Source organism: Argiope bruennichi, chromosome 1 (assembly GCF_947563725.1).
Source record: "Argiope bruennichi chromosome 1, qqArgBrue1.1, whole genome shotgun sequence".
NCBI classification, from domain to species: Eukaryota; Metazoa; Arthropoda; class Arachnida; order Araneae; family Araneidae; genus Argiope; species Argiope bruennichi.
In genome coordinates this window covers 73,148,446-73,165,507 of record NC_079151.1, presented here as the reverse complement: position 1 = coordinate 73,165,507, position 17,062 = coordinate 73,148,446, and the positions used below count along the sequence as shown (strand labels likewise).

General features: G+C 25.3%; 2 protein-coding genes across 3 annotated transcripts in view; one reads left to right on the top strand and one right to left on the bottom strand.

The window, feature by feature from the left end:
- The window catches only part of LOC129963518 (ras GTPase-activating protein 1-like), a 35,473-nt gene extending 28,219 nt beyond the window's left edge, over positions 1-7,254 (bottom strand). For both annotated transcript variants that reach the window (XM_056077950.1, XM_056077958.1), the window contains exons 1-4: positions 6,857-7,254; positions 1,176-1,325; positions 200-335; positions 15-85 (exon numbers count right to left, since the gene is read on the bottom strand). In XM_056077950.1, the coding sequence (XP_055933925.1) occupies positions 15-85; positions 200-335; positions 1,176-1,325; positions 6,857-7,038 (539 nt within the window). In that variant the 5' untranslated portion in view covers positions 7,039-7,254. The remainder of the gene's footprint in view (positions 1-14; positions 86-199; positions 336-1,175; positions 1,326-6,856) is intronic.
- A 453-nt stretch (positions 7,255-7,707) lies between these two features.
- Positions 7,708-17,062, top strand: part of LOC129968512 (lon protease homolog, mitochondrial-like) — a 30,966-nt gene continuing 21,611 nt past the window's right edge. Inside the window, exons 1-6 of the mRNA XM_056082481.1 lie at positions 7,708-8,342; positions 11,402-11,490; positions 11,870-11,986; positions 12,090-12,118; positions 14,965-15,128; positions 16,396-16,528. Coding sequence (XP_055938456.1) covers positions 7,869-8,342; positions 11,402-11,490; positions 11,870-11,986; positions 12,090-12,118; positions 14,965-15,128; positions 16,396-16,528 — 1,006 coding nt within the window. The 5' untranslated portion in view covers positions 7,708-7,868. The remainder of the gene's footprint in view (positions 8,343-11,401; positions 11,491-11,869; positions 11,987-12,089; positions 12,119-14,964; positions 15,129-16,395; positions 16,529-17,062) is intronic.

Here is a 17,062-nt window from a genome sequence, read left to right as displayed (position 1 = left end):
GATGAAAACATTACCTTATTTCATCAGTGTCCGGCATTTTGTTGTATGGTAAAATGGCCACAACTCGTTTCTTATCATTAACCGGCTACAAAAAGTAAATTAATTTGTACTAATTTTTTTATACATAATATTAAAAATTATACATATCCATTAAATCTACACTACACTCAGAAATGTTTATAAATGGAAGAAATCTTACCTCAGGAGGTGCAACAGGGTAAACAAGTCTTTCCTTTTTCAGCAAGTCTGACCAACTTGTGTAGTAACCAATCAAATCAGAAAGGGAATCAAATTGCCTACCGCCAATATAATAATCCCCGCACACAGCAGTTATCCTGCAAAATTCATGATTTTTAAGATAGTGCAATTTTTAAGAGTATAATTACAATAGTAAATTGTTAAATAAGGTAAGTTTTTTTTTTCAACATTAAATGTGATATTGAGACATACTAAAGAAGCTAATGAGAATGACAATCAATTATATAAAAAGAATAATTAATTTCTCAGAAGTTAACAATGATACAAATTTTACAATATAAAAATATGTTTATTAATACTTGAAAGAAATTTAAAATGTTTTGGGGTCATTACAGAAAATTACATTAGTTATTTTAACTTTAATTTTAATGCAAATGCCTCAAAAACTTACACTCAAAAATTCTGTAATTCCAAAGGAATTTTTTTTTTTTTTTGTATCTAAATGATGTTGATATATATTTTTTTGTTATATTTATCTTATAAATGAGCATACATTAAAATGATCCTGGGTTTATCATTAGATTTTTGTTTTAAAATAATCAGCAACTTAGGAAAAACTGTATATATATATATATATATATATATATATATATATATATATATATATATATACCACATATAACACCAGCATATGCACATATTTTGGACTTTTAAATTTAATTAATTATTGGTAAGGTTAATTTAAGCACTAAAATAATTTTAATAATAACATTTTCTAGCATTCATCTTTATTAGTACTTAATGTTTCTTTTTTATCTTTATTCATTTTTATTTGCATTTATTTTTACATTAACTTCAAAAGTAATGTTTCACTTCTTTCTTCTACTGACTTTCCTCATGATAATTTCTTTTAATAGATTAATATAATATTTACAAATAAATTAGAATTTCAAAAATAATTAATTCAAACAATATACCTGAAATGATTAATTCCTGTATGTCCCAAGTATGACAAAACATATGATCCAGGCTTGCGATCACTCTCACGAATGAGATAACTTCCCAATTTATTTGCAGCTTGAAGCCGAAGCTCGGCGCTATACCTATCCAGACGTCCATGATACCACCTGCAAAAAGATATTTCTTTGTATCTTTAATCTGGCAATAAATTCAATGTGCATTAATAAGTGCTAATATATATTAAAAAACATTTTAGGGGCACATTTCTATATTCAAATGTAATTAAAGTTTTTTGTTTTGCTTTGAATAAAACATAGTGTATACAAAGAAGAAATCACTTTGAAAGTCTCATAAAATTAACTGACAACCATTTAATTAGGCATTTTTTTAAATGCAGGTATTTTTTCTCTATTTTTAATATTAGGACTTTAAGAAATCAGCACAATCCAATTATAAAAGCCAAAAGTGGGATAATTTCAACTCATATAATGGAAATGTAGAATATTTCTGAGTAAAAAGACAGATGAAATTTTTAAAATAGTAAAATTTGAAAATTCTCTGCATTCCTTTCCTAAAAAATATAATCTGACAAATAAAATACTCCATACAAATGAAATGCATTTCAAATGTAAAGATCTCTTTAGTAAAAGTCCTTACCTCTGTGAATTTATATGGATAAAAATTACAATTTTGTAGGAATTTTAAAAAGAACTTCAAACATGAAAAAAAAATTCTTCAATAAAAGAATACCTTAGAAATAAAATCAGTTTTTTAAACAAATATGCAAATTAAATTTAATATAAAGCTAACTGAATGTTGAATCAAGTAGATGGCAGAAAATATATAAACAGTAATTAAAACAATGATAAATTCCTACTATAAAAATGTTTGGAGATTATTAGCGAAGCCATATAAAAAAGATTCAAAAAATCTATTGCTTTAAACACACACACATTAGAAAAATTCTTAAAGCAGAGATTTTGTTTCTTAATATTTACTAAAGAAAAATTGAGTAAAAAGTTCTGCAGCTTGTTGAAAATGAAAATGCACCTTAATTTATTCATAATGATAGAAATGTAAAAAAAAAGAAGAAAAAAAAAAAAGGATAAAACATTTACATACTTTTTTTTGTTGTTGTAATCAAAACAAACAAAAATATAGTAATTTTTCTCAAATCTGACAATGGAAGGAATTGCTAATAAATATTTAGATTTGCTCATTGATTTAACTGCAATGAATTTATGCACATATTATTTGCACATGAACTGCAATGAATTTTTAAACCATTCATACAATTCAAAAAATGCATTATCTAAAGGGATATTTCCTTTTCACTGTTGATTTTACATTTAAACTTATTATAAGTTAGAAAATTAATATGAAAAGAGGTGAATAATTTTTTTAATAATCATAAAAAGTAACCAGAATTTTTCAATATCTTTGTACATAAATGAGTTGCAACATTCAACAATCCTTTACCTTATAGTAAAAGTCAAAAAAAAAAAATTTATCAACTGCATAATTTACACAAAAATATTAATAATGAAACTAAATTATTACAAAAAATATTACAAAGTAATAATTTTTTCCCTAAGATTTTTACTAAAAAAATACAATCCAAAGAAATTAAGAGTTTTTCTAATAATGTATTGAATTTTTTTTCTTAAACAGCAATCAAATGATGCAATTGAAAAGAAAAGTAAAGTTACAAATTTTACACTTGCAATTTAAAGTAGGTATAAGTTGTTAAAAAGATTGAGAGAGAAAATACAAAATACTTATGGTCTCTAATTTCATGTAGTTTAAAAAATAGTTATTTTCAATTAAAGCTGTCTTAATTTTCTTTGATAAAGTAACATCTGTGAATTACTACGGTATCAATATGCAAGCTATAATTAATATAGACATTAAGCTAAATGCATGATCACAAAGATCAAAGCCATTATTATACCTAAAAGATAATTATGGCAATTTTTTTTAACAATCAAAATTTAATGTAAATAGTTGACACAAACATTTAATATATGTAAATCAACTGTAATACAAAGAGAAGCTTTTCTTGACTGTCCCTTGATTGTACAACCAACAAACTAGTTTCTATACGTTTGTTTGCCATTTGTTACCTATCTTAACATCTGTTTCTCTATTAAAGATAAGATAAAACCTTCAAAAGCTATCAGTTTTGATTTCATTAATAGATTTAATACATAATGTTATAATCAGTATTGAACAAATTCCATAAAATTTCAGAAATTCTCTAATCTGCTTAAAATGCAAATTCCAAATTTATTATTACATTTTAAAACACATTATCTTAAAAAAAAAAAAAAAAAAAAAAAGAACAGGAAAGCAAAATGAAAACATTTTACAATAAAATTTAAAGGGGAAATTTAGAAGTGAAATAGAAAATTCAAATGAAATGTTCATCCATCCTTTAAAAAAACAGCATTACTTTTAATCTGAATAATATCCATAAATCAGGATACATATAAACCTATTCTGCACAAGCATAACCAAGATACAAAATCTAGAATGCATCAAAAAGAAGTATGTTTATTTGTAATAAATGGCTTTCTTTCAAGGCTCATTTTTTTCTTAGTAATAATTTCAGTCTGCAAACATAACTTTCAGTGCGCAACACACTTTTAATCCTGAATTTTACTTTTGGAGGAAAAAAAATAAAGATCTCTAAATTAATAAACAAACACTTATTTGATTTAGAAATTCCTAGAAAAGATAAAATTTTGAGGGAAAAAATAAAACAGAAGAAATTAATATAAATATCTATTTTTGTGATGTTTTCCTATTTTGAAAAGCAAAGCCTAGTTAATTTTTAAAAGTTCAACCACTCCCTATTTTGGTAAGATTATTATAAGGCAAGGAATGATGATAAATAATCTATAATAATGTAATCTAATCTATAATAATCTAATCTATAATCCCTTTATACAACTGAGATTTGTTAGAAGCTTATATAATAGATATAAAAATGAGTGCATAAAATTAAAAAAGAGAGAGAGAGGGAGAGAGAGGTTTCTCATCCTTCTTTTTAATCATATAAAAGAGAAGACCTAAAATAATTTTCTACCTGAAATAATTCATTTCAGGAAAAAAATATTTACTGTTAAATTTAAAATTCAAGATTTTTTTACTAATGTTCCGATTATCGAGACTTCTAGCTTTGTTAATTATAAAAAAAAGATTGAGAAATTATGAGGAAATCTTATTAATTTATTGTTTAGGCTCGAGTGAACATAAAAACCTTTAAAAATAATACATTTCTGAAGGAAAAATTGAGCATATAGGCAATTTTAGTTTGGAGAAATGACAAAGTTTAAAAATAAATGTTCTATCATTATTTCCCAGAGAAATTGTTAAAAAGCATTTCCAAATAGCATGCAGAATTGTTTGTGGGAAAGGTACCGGTTATATAATGACATATAAATTACATTGCAATAAAGCATCACATAAAATGCTGATGAATCATCCAAATGAATTCATGCATCAGGTAAAAATGTACCTTTCAAACAGTTTCCAATGTTCAAATTAATTATTGCTAGATTGGACTTCAGAAATAATCAGATTTTGCTTCCAAAATGAGAGGGCAATTTATATAATTCACAACAATACAGATAATGAAAATGTAAACTTGCATTATGCTACTAAATATTTAAAAGCCAGGGGATAAGAGAGGCAAATACAATAAAGAGCTGGAATTTAGAAATTGCAGAGAAATGTCAGTATTATAATAGCACAGAAATATTAGAATAATTAAGGAAATGAAATTATCAATAGATAATGAGACAAACTATGCTTAAGGAAAAATTTACTAATACTATTTTTTTACTTAATCTACCATCTAAAGGATTTGATTTTAATGCTAATATGAAAAGATGCTAAAGGAAAAATCATATAAAAAAAGATATTTCATTTAAAATAAAGAAAATCAATCAATCAAAATAAAGAGGATATCAATCAGAAGACAATATGGGAAGATGTTCTTCAATCAATATCTTAAAACTCTTTCTTATAGTGTTATGTAAATTCATGCTCATCAATCAACTATACAAAATAATAAAACTAACCTTGCTATTTTTTAAAGTTAAAATTGTTAATGTAACATAAACAATGATTCAACTCCTTACTTCAAAATTATGACACAAAAACATAAAACAAATACTCTTGCTAAACTATATAACAAAGAAAAAAAGAAGAAGAAAACAAGATTAATAAGAAAGAAAAAAAATCTTAGTAAATAAATTACTTTTTTTTTATCTGTCAATGCTAAGAGCATCCAAAATATTCTTGAAAAATACAGAATTAAACAGCAAGGATAAAAAGAAACACTATGTACCAATTTTGTTTCATTATGAGAAAAAGTGGACAATGCAAGAGAGAACATGAAAAAATACTTCAGGAATGATGCAAAACAATATGATACTGTTAAATATCTTTTTTTTTTTTCTTCGTATATGTGCCATCTGTTTTCCACGATTTCTGATTTTTATTCACATTAATTAAATTACTGGAAATATACAGACAGCAAATGTTTTTTTTAAATATCTTTTCCATTTTTCAAGAACTTGCTAACAGAATTTTAATAAATCCAAATTAAACTTTCGTCAAAACTAAAAAGAAAAAAAAAAAAAAAAAAGAAAAGGAAAGAAAATTCACTGAAATTAAACTAAGCAAAAGAATAGTAAATCCAGTGAAAGAATGAAATCTTTCAGTACTAGAGAATGAGACTAAGAAGCTGTTTTAATGCTTTTTTGATAAAAATAATAATAAAATTGTTATTCATTCTAAATAACAAATTTAATCTGAAAATGCAAAGGAAAATACAGCAACAGTGTTTGTAGGTATGAAATATCTCAAAAATAATTTGCTCTGTGATTTGATTTAGTTGATAAGTTCACAGAATGTTGTCTTCAATATTTAACCAATTAATTAAAAGTCCTTTAAATTTTTTTTAAATTTAAAAAGAGAGAAACTGGCGATAAATTGATCATAAAGATATATATGATATTATATCATCAATAAGGGTATAATTAAACATATAAACAAGTACTAATTAAAGCCAATAGATAATTACATCATTCATACAAAATAATCTTAAAATTCATTTTGTGTGCGATTATGACTTGAGAACTCATATTTTATACTTGATAACTAAAACTGAATTATCAGCAAATTTTCAATAAATTTTTTTAAAAGAAATTGGGAAGAGCAACAAATGTAACATATTTATCATTAAAAAGATACTTTAAGAACTTCTGTAGCAGAAAATTGGTAAATAATTCATTTATTTTCAGAATTCATAAATATTAGTTGCAAGAAAAATGATCATATGCTGCTAATTTAGATGCTTGATGTCACTTAAAAAAAATAAGAATTAAATTAGTCCCCCATTGTGGAGAAAAATAAATATGCAATAATTGGTACATGAAATAAAAATAAGCAGTACAACATGGTAACAATTATAACTAAGCGAACACAGACGTAGTTAACAGTTGTAAACAAATACAAAAGCAGTCAGTACCACTTTAAAAAAGATAATCACATTTCTTTGCAGTAAAAAAAAAAAAAAAGATGAGCACTACTAATAAAATTAATAAGTAATTTTATTCCAAATTTGAAATGAACAACAGACTGTGAAGGACAATACATAAAAATACAAAAGGAAGTTTTTAATGCCTACTGTGTTTGAGGAGGGGCTGTCAGAGAAATGTTGACATTTTCTTCGAAAAAATCTCCTTCTCCGAGAAATGGATCAAACTCTTCTTGAAGACTTCCTTCACGAACATCTTCTTGACTACCTGGAGTACTATGTGAGTGTCTCCGTAAACGATTTTCTAGTTCCTCCTTGCTATGATCTGCCATGATCGTGTCCCGTCTTGCATATCAAAACTTATTCAGATTCCATACGTTTAAGGAATGTGATTACTTAAGATAGAATACATTACTACATTTCAAAATGAGATCGTGATATCTAGCAACGTATTGCTACACAGTAAACAAAATAAAAGACCAACTTTAATCTGTATATTTCATACATAAAGCTGCATCACTCGATCTTGATCCAAAACCAACTTTTCCATTCACTTCACTGTACTACTACAACCGCGGTTTATAATATGAATGAAAAGTGACAGATTTTTTTTTTTAGGTATTTACACATTTGTTTATGAATGAATAATCTCTTTATTCAGAACATAGCACAAGGAACCTGCATTTCTCTGAAGCAGAACAAACATCCTAGTCTGTCTCAAAATAAAAAGTAAATAAGAGCAAAATTGATTCGATGTGAAATTCTCTTTCAATCATTGTATTTTCTACGGATATGAAAAATAGAGAACAGATTCAAGAAAAGAAGATGTATTCATATGAATCTCACAAATTTTGTAAATTCAAATAGCTTTATAAATATGGTGTTACTACAAAACATAAATATTATAAGGAATTCAAAACCAAAATTAAAAACAAAAATCCGAAAATTACCGTTTTTGACAGTTAATTCTGTACTTTCATCTGTTGGCAACAGGCAGATTGTTGTGTTTCGTAAATAAAATTGTCGCATGTATTTAAGCACCGGCCCTCATCTTAATGAAAAACCTCTCGGTTTGCATTTTTATTAGGAAATATTCCATAAAATTAATTAATTTTCATCATAATTCTGTCTGTTCTTTTTTTGGTGACATCAAACTTGTACAATGTCCTCGTTACTAACTTTAACAAAAGAAGTGTCTTCTTTATCATCTATGTCAATACGACTGCTTTTGCATTCAAAGAAACGTCCAGTTGTTTTTAGACACATTAATTTGAATTCAAAAGTCAGCTTATCATCTGTAAGACGAAATCTATATAAAATTAATTCTATTTGTTCTACGTATACACCTGATTATAATTTAAATAATGTTTCTGTAAGAAATTTTCATTCATCGCCATTAGTTATGTATTGTACTCAGAAGAAAGATGACTCAAATAATGCTAGTTCAAGTAGTAGTGATGATGGAGATGGAGGTGAGGATTCTGAAACTGAACCAGAATTAGAACCACCACCACAATATACTCCACCACACATGGGTGCTCTCACACCTATGACTGTTCCAGAAGTTTGGCCCATCGTTCCAGTTTTAGCTGTCAGTCGAAATCCAGTGTTTCCAAAATTCATTAAAATATTGGAGGTTGGCCATATACAATTTCTTTTTTCTTTTGATCTAATAAGATAACTTATGTAATTTTTTTCTCAACAACATCTGTTTATTTTTATACATTAGTAATTTTTTAAGTGGTTAATTGGTATTTATGGCTCCCACGTATAATTGACATGATGATTTCATAATATATAATTAGAACTTTGCATGATCTAAAAATCGCCTCCTGAGCCAGGGATCGTAAATATACACAAAACTGATTAACTTTTGTCAAATGAATATTTATTTTATTTTAAGCTGTTCTTTAATACGTCATTTATTGAGTATATATGTAAATAGTATATTAATAAATTAAAAACAATTTTCTTCAATATTTTTGAATTTTCAGTAAATAGTATAGGATTATGTAAACATTATTTTTACATAAATTCTGTCAGTAGTGACCCATAATGTAACTTCAAAAGCGGATGTAAATAAAAAAATGTATCTATTTCAAGTTTTGAATTTATTAATCTTTGTTAGTATTATTCTAAAATAAGTAAAAATTATTTTTAAAGGGGTTTTCTGCTTCAGCCGGATTTATAACATTTTATTTTGATCTTGATATAATTTCTTTTTTAGTCTTTATTTACTGTCATGATTCTTTATAACTGGTTTGAAATCAAGCAATATAAATTTCTTGCAATTCTGCTTAGAGAAGTTTTAACAAATGTCATGGTAGTCATGTCATGGAATGTAGGTATTATAAAGGATTCCAAGAACAACTTTTTACTCTTAATATATATTTTATGCTAGATTTTATCAGAAGCATTAACAAGGTTGTCATGCCACTGGGAGAACAAGAAATTTAAAAGCTGTCCTACGAAAACGGGAAAATGTAGGGGAATTTGAAAATGTTCAATAAAACGTGGAATTTTAAGTTTCTTTTTTCCTTTGTTTAATAAAAGTTGACCGTTAAGGATTGCAAGAATAAAAGATCTTAGTCATATCTTCTAAAAATAAAACAATTCCATTCGTGATTGTATGTGGAAATTGTCCCTTTTTTTCTGTACAGATTGTTCCAGTTTCGATTTGTGAGACAGTTGTTCTTTTCCCATGAGATTCTTGAATTACAGCTAATGAGCATGAATGAGGCTTCTGTAAATGTATGAAAAAATAGAATTTATTTTTCTGGTAGGATTAACAATTTTGAATCTGTGGAAGGAACACAGGTGGGTAAAATCCTAGATGGGCCCACCTCTTAGCGACTTATTTGAAATCTCGCCAAGTTGACTACTAAATGAATATTTGTTATTATTATTATTTTTCAATTAAAAAACGATACTTGAAGGCCAGAAATAATAATAAATAAATAACTAATAATAAAAATAAAATAAAAAAACCTTCTAAGTTGCCACATTGGCGACATTATTGCCATTCGTTTGGCGAGAATTCAAAAAGACTCCAAGAGGTGGGCTGTGCTAGGATCCACCCCAAAGGTGTTTAGTCAACCATACTTGAATGTAATGAATGGTTTATTTATTATTTAAGAAACTGTGAGCTTATTCAAAGTATATTTTAGATTTTTAAAACAATGAGCTGCTCAAAATCTATTTTGCATATGGATTGGATAGATTAAAAGAATCAATTCTGGTTTTTCTGAATGGATTCAAGGAGGTCCACATGATCCATTTATTACGTACTGCTTGCTTTGTAAGAAGATAAACCTAAGTAATTGGGAAAACAGGCACTTATTAGCACAAAAGAGGAAAACATACAAGACTGCATGCCATTTCAAAAGAGACATCATTGATGTTGGACTTTGTATCTCTAAGGAATACAGAAAAAGATGACACATCAAAGGCAAAAATGCCAGAAAATAAACCAATTTTGAACTTTTTAGTTCAAGAACAATAATTTAAAGCTAGATTTTTATGGACATTAAATCTTGTAGTATCACTTTAATACATTCAGTGATATCTCAAAAATATTTTTACATTTGGTAACTAAATGTGAAATAACTAAAAAAATGTAAGTTTGGCCTTATAGAAATATCATACATTATTTGTTACAGATTAGTCCTTTAGCTCCATGAAACTGATGGCCGAAAAATCAGTAGAAATTGATGCGCAAATACTTGAATTGGCAAAAATGAATAAATAATTAAAAAAAAGTAATCTTGCTTTGTAATGTTTTTTTTTTTAAAGTAATCTTTAAATGATTTGTATCAAGATAACAAAAATATTTTGTTTTATTTCACCCAAATTCAAATTCTTAATTTTGTGACTTTATTTAAAGAGCATGAGAGGAAATATACCCCCTCCCCTTAATATAAAATTTTTGTCTTGCTAAATTCTAGATAATAAATAAAGATAAAATTGAAAATTTGTTTCTGTGTATGAACACAAACTCTTTTAATAGGCTATTTTGAATAGTGTTAAATTATTCAAAATTCTTTCCTTGCTTTTTCTACTCCTTAAAACCGTATTCCATTTTAGCATGCGAGTGCTATTTGCACATTTCCTCTTATCTTGAATATACATACAAAGAAAGCAAAGATAATTAATTTTTTTTTCCGGATTTCAGTGGCAACTCTGATTAACTATCGCCAGCTACCAACCTTATGAGGAAGCAATGCTGAGAAAAATAATGCTAAAACATCATTTTGTTCATTTTTAAATATTTGCATAATATTGCATGTTAAATATTTAAATAAGTTTCTCTTATAAAAAAAATTTTCCTTAAGGCTTGTTATTTTAAAAAATAAATTTTACTTCAGCTTAATTTTCATAAAATTTTTGTATTGTAATAAAAAATTATTGCAATTTGCAATTTTTACTTCATTTTTTACTGTTTTTAAATATGGATTTCGTGTTTATAATTTTTTTGTTATTATTTATGGAATTCATTATTGCAATTTTTATATATTAATGAAAAAAATTCAAATTTAAACTTGAAAATATAGCATTCTTCTATTATTTTTAGTGTATATATATATTTTTGTTTTTATTTTTCTGTTTGATATTAAGATTTAACTTTGAAAATATGGAGCAAAAATTAGTAAATTTAAATTATTTATCCAATCTTTTTCCACAAATTCAAATTTTTAGATTTCCGATCCAAGTCTGGTTGATTTGATTCGAAGAAAAGTGAAATTGAATCAACCATATGCTGGAGTATTTATGAAAAAATTTGAAAGGTAAATAAAATCATTCTGTTTTTTCCCTTTATATTCATTTGCTTATTAAAGTGTTTTAATTAACTTGTACTGACTATTTAAAATTAATTTTTCAGACTTAAAAAGTAGAAAATATGAAAGATTGTGTGTCATTATTTAAGAAAACTGAGTTTTCCACATTTACTATGTGTTTTAATTGTTTTAAGCTTGAAAAAAATTTGGCATTAAAAATTCATTTGACCAGTAGAATGTTTAAAAGTTTTTATATGTCTTTGAGGTTTGAAAAATATATCATACTCTATTATAAGTGCATATTAAATATTGATTCAAATAAGCTCTTTTGCGAATTATTACAAAATTATTATTCTCTTTATTTACATTAACGAAATGTCTCTTTTAGTGATTCAGAAGTTGTTGAAAAATTAGATGACATATATAATGTTGGAACATTTGTACAAATTCATGAACTTCAAGATTTAGGAAAAACTTTAAGAATGGTCGTTATGGCTTATCGAAGGTAAACTTAATAATAATAAAAATGTTCCTTTTTTTATTTAAATGTTTTGTTTTTAAATATTTGTATTTTTGTCCTTCTGATTTATGTATATGTTATTTTACAGGATCAAAATAAATAAACAAGTTGTCGATGGTAAGAAATTTCTATACTTACAAATTTAAATCATATTAATTTTATGCTGAATTGTTAGCATCAGATTTCAAGATTTTAATATGTTTTTTCCCCCTCTCAGCAAGCTGGAAGGCAAATGTAGATTCCTTTTCATCTAAGTTATAATTTTTAAATTCTTTCAATCCTTGGACAAAAACCAATAGCCAAGAGTCTTCCTAAAACATTCTTATATACCCTTTAATTAATTTTTCCTCCTCTCCCCACATAAAATTGTGGACCTCAGATAAAGCCGTGAATACCTTCAATTGCATTCACTAACGCCAGGCAAAGTAGCTACAAATTACAGCTCTGGTGATAGTTACAAAGTACAGATCTTTAGCATGTATTTACAATTTTTACTGAATCTTTTTTGAGAATACGTGTTTTGGATTTCTTTTGCCGAAGGATTCACACCAAAATTTGAGACGGAACTACTTCAATTGATTCTACTGATTGATTAACAAATTCCATTGATTAAAGTCATTGCGATAATGAATTATCACATTTACATTCATAAAAAAAGTGAAGACCAACAGATGGTAAACCACTCAACAGGTTTGATTAAAAATTTGATATAAATCTCTGTTTGAAATATAAATGATAAGTCTCTGTTACAAAATTTTATTTACTCTTTGCATTTTGTAATTATTGAGTCCATTTGTAATCAAACAGCTGGACAAACAAAGTTCCTTTGAACAGATTTTGCTCCGTGTTTGATAAAAATCTGTGGAAAGACCATATATGAAATTTCATTTAACCATCTCAAAGCATTTTTGAGTTATCTTTGTTACAGACTGATTTATAGATGGATATATTACCAAAAATATGTCTTCTGTGTGAAGGGAGGTTGAAAACAAACAGTTTCATCAAAATCTTAATTTTGAATTTTTTTTATGATTATAATACCTTTTTTATTTTTCTTTTATGATGAAGTAAAAAGGAAATATTACATACTGAAGCAACTATAAGTAATGGTTATATTGTTATCAAGTAATGTAGTATTTATTTAAAAATAAATAATATTGAATTAAAAAATTAAAGTAATATGCACATCTAAGCTTGTTACAATAAGTATATTATTGTAAAGCGTTGAAGTTATTAGCAAGTATCAAATTTTATATTAGTTGGCAAGAACTTAAAGCTTATTTCTGCTATTGATTTTTTTTAACATATTTGAGGAAATTAACTGTTCTTTGCAATTATTTTTCTTTCTGTTAAATGTAAACAATAATATTTTATAATAAAAAGTATAAATTTATCTTTCGATTTTTTTATTTATAATGGAGGGAAAAAAAATGTTTGTTTTTCTTACTATTGGAACTAAGATCTAATTGCTGCATATATAAATATTTCAATTATAACTATTAATTGGGGTAAAAAAAAGTTTATCATAACTTTTTAAAAAATATTTTTTGGCACCATTGTTTTTTATTTGAATAGGTTAACATGAATTAGTGAATAGACTAACATGGTATCTTTGTTAATTTTTCTTGAAGATTAATTGCTGTTAGTTGGTTAATAAAAGTACCCAGGGTGAAAGCCATAATGATTGTCTTTTATCAATATAATTTTTTTTACTACAGTATATTCTCAATAATATGGCAGGCATTAGCCAAAGGACCATCAAATTAACGAAATCTTCGAAATAACAAGGTTTATTTAAAAAATATGTATAAAGAACTAATAAACATGCAGCTTCTGGAAATTTTTTAACTGATTGTTTTTACATAATGTAACCATTAAATTTTTCTCTTTATTTTTATTTAATTAGCTATTAAATCTATTCCATGTACATTTAAACAATTCTAAACTATGGAAATGAAAAAAAAGTAAAAGTTTTATTCAGTTTTTTTTTTTTTTTTTTTTTCAAAACTGGCAACATAATTGTTGATGTTAAAAATAGTCAAAATTAGGGCCTGAAAATCTATTTTTAGCCCCTAACTTCTAAGATTTTGCAGTTATCAAAAAACTTTCAGTACGAAAGTTATTCATCTTAATTAGGCACTAATTTGGCTAATTTGATTTATTTTTTAATCTTCAATATTAAGGAAGTTATAAGAACATGAACATTTCAACTCCCTCATCATTTCCATCCTTTTTGAGCTAGGTGACACATCTACGGACTTGTCTGAGGTTTTTGCATTTATTATGATATATTCAAAGCCAATTAAAATCCACACCATTGGCATTCAGTTGAAACAACACTTCATAAATGAAATATGAAATAATTCATGTTTAATTATTTAATCAATTTTTACTCTTCTAAAAGGCAGGAATTTTTATTTTAAAATACTTCATATATAATTTTTGTAAATTCCATGTTCACTTTTCATTTGTTTTCTTTCAGCAATGACTTTAATTAGTTCCTGACTATATTTTTTTGTATTTTTCCTATCTGCACAAAAACAATTATTTCTTTGGTGGCTGATAAACACTATTATAAGTCTTACAAATGAGTTCCCCCTCCCCTTTTTTTAAGTAAACATTTTTTTTTCTTATTTTAATACAAATTTCTTTATTAAAATTTCATTTTTATATTAAAATAAAATACCAGCTGAATTTTGGAATGTTTACATTTAAGCCTTCAATTAATAAACAAAATTAGCACCTTGTACACATGGTGAATATGTATGTATATCATTTTAGAATATTGTACTACCACCTTAACTTATATCAAAATATAATCAAGTGTATCTGAAATATAAAATGTTTGCTATTTTTTATAATATGCATTTAGAAATTTTTATATTATTACTTTTTGCAAATTTTCCATTATACTCTCTATAAAGGCTTGATGTTGCGATTCTCTTCCTCTCTCTTTTTAATAGATAATAATTCTCACAGAAGGAGAAGACGAAAACTTCATAAAATTGTTAATGAAATAGCTGGCAAATCACCAGAAGAAGCAGAACTTAATGCTTCCAATCCTGTTCTCATGGTGGAAGTTGAAAATGTCACTCATGAACCTTATGAATCCACAGAAGAAATAAAGGTAAAATATATTTCAATTGAAAGAGTTAAGAGATGGAAATTGTAGAATATATTAATTTACTTTAAAGCAGTAATTTTACATTATTAAATTTAAAAAGTAATTCTTGATAATGCTTACATAATAGATATCTTACCATCCCTGTTAAAAACCGTTAAAATTATTTATATTTCTAGAATTTGCTTGTAAATATCCAAATAAGTTTTTACATAATTTTCCTTTTGGACTTAAAATATTATTTTGTCTTTTTTTTTTTACTTAAATCTTTTTAAGTATTTCAATAGAATGTATATTGTTATTTTAAAAAATTAAAAACAAAATTTACTATAAATATATTTTTTCTTAATGCTCCATAATCTTCCAAAGATCTGCATTGAGATTCATCTCCTTTTTGTTTCCCCTAAAGCTTCTAATTCACATTTGTTTATAGGTTTTCTTAAAGTTGTTTTGTTAAATTGTTTTAAAAACTAAGGCAATATGCTAATTATTACTCTTTATATGTTTTAAAAATTTGTTTTCCAAACTGATATATTTTTTTTAGATCAGCATAATTACTTATTTATATGATTAAAATTTTACATTTATTTTGTTTTCCACAGAACTTTTATCTCAGATTAATATTTTTTTTATGTTTACAGTCAGCTTTAATAATTTTTATGTTTTCTGATATTTTTTCAGTTATTTATTATATAACTTGTATTTAATTGTGATTTTATTGTATTGATTTGGGCCTGATAATAATAGCAAATAATAATTTGGGCCTAATAATAATAATTATAGTGTCTGAATAGCAAATCATTAAAAAGAATTAAAAAAACAATCAATTTCTATATTTGTACTGAAATTGCTAGTGCACTAGAATTGCCCTTTGCTTGAAATTAAACTCTTAATGATTTGTATCTAAGATTTTGGAATTTGTGTGGCTTAATAAAATATTGATTAAGTCTGCAATATGTGAAGCATAGTATATATATATATATATATATATATATATATATATATATATATATATATATATATATATATATATATATATATATATATATATATATATATATATATATATATATGTAATATTTTCTGAAAAGGCTTAATAGTTTTATTTTATTTCTATTCTATAAGTATTAATTTGAAGACTTTGAACATGTTTATTCTTTGTTAACCAGAATTAAAATTTTATATTATCATGATGCTTTCTTTTATTTTCTTAATATTATTAATAGATTTTTCTATAATATTATCATCTTTCATATTAAATTCTATTTCACAGGCTCTTACCCAAGAAATAGTCAAAACAATTAGAGAAATCATTGCTCTTAACCCATTGTATAGAGAATCAGTTCAACAAATGATTCAAGCTGGTCAGCGTGTTGTTGATAATCCAGTATACTTATCTGATTTAGGTAATTTTCCCCCCTGCATATGAATTTTTATTTAGTATCTGTTTATATATTAAAAATTTCAATTGCTTATTTAAATTATTTCATGTGACAATTTTATAATTTTCATACCAAATTGATAATAATGCTCTCTATGATTGTGGCTCTCCTCTCTATAAGAAAAAAAAATTTTTAACTGTAATTTACATATATACCATTCTTTTATTTCTATTTTAGAAATAAACTTGATTGAGCTGTTGATTTCTTTATTGGTTGGAGAATCAAATTTTCATGTTTGTCTCAAGATAGTTTTTACTTCTAAAAGATTAATGATAGCAATATTAAAAAATTATTTATTTTATGATTAGTTCAAAGTACCAAATGTTTATATATTTCTTTATTTTGTAATTTAAATGCAATTTTTGGCATAAGGCAGTTAAATTATTTGACTAAAGAATAGTGTTTCTGAGATATAATTATTTATTTTTAAATTAAAAACAAAATTTTTAATATCATTAAAGGATAAAAAACAATTTGGTAATAATTATTTAATTGGTA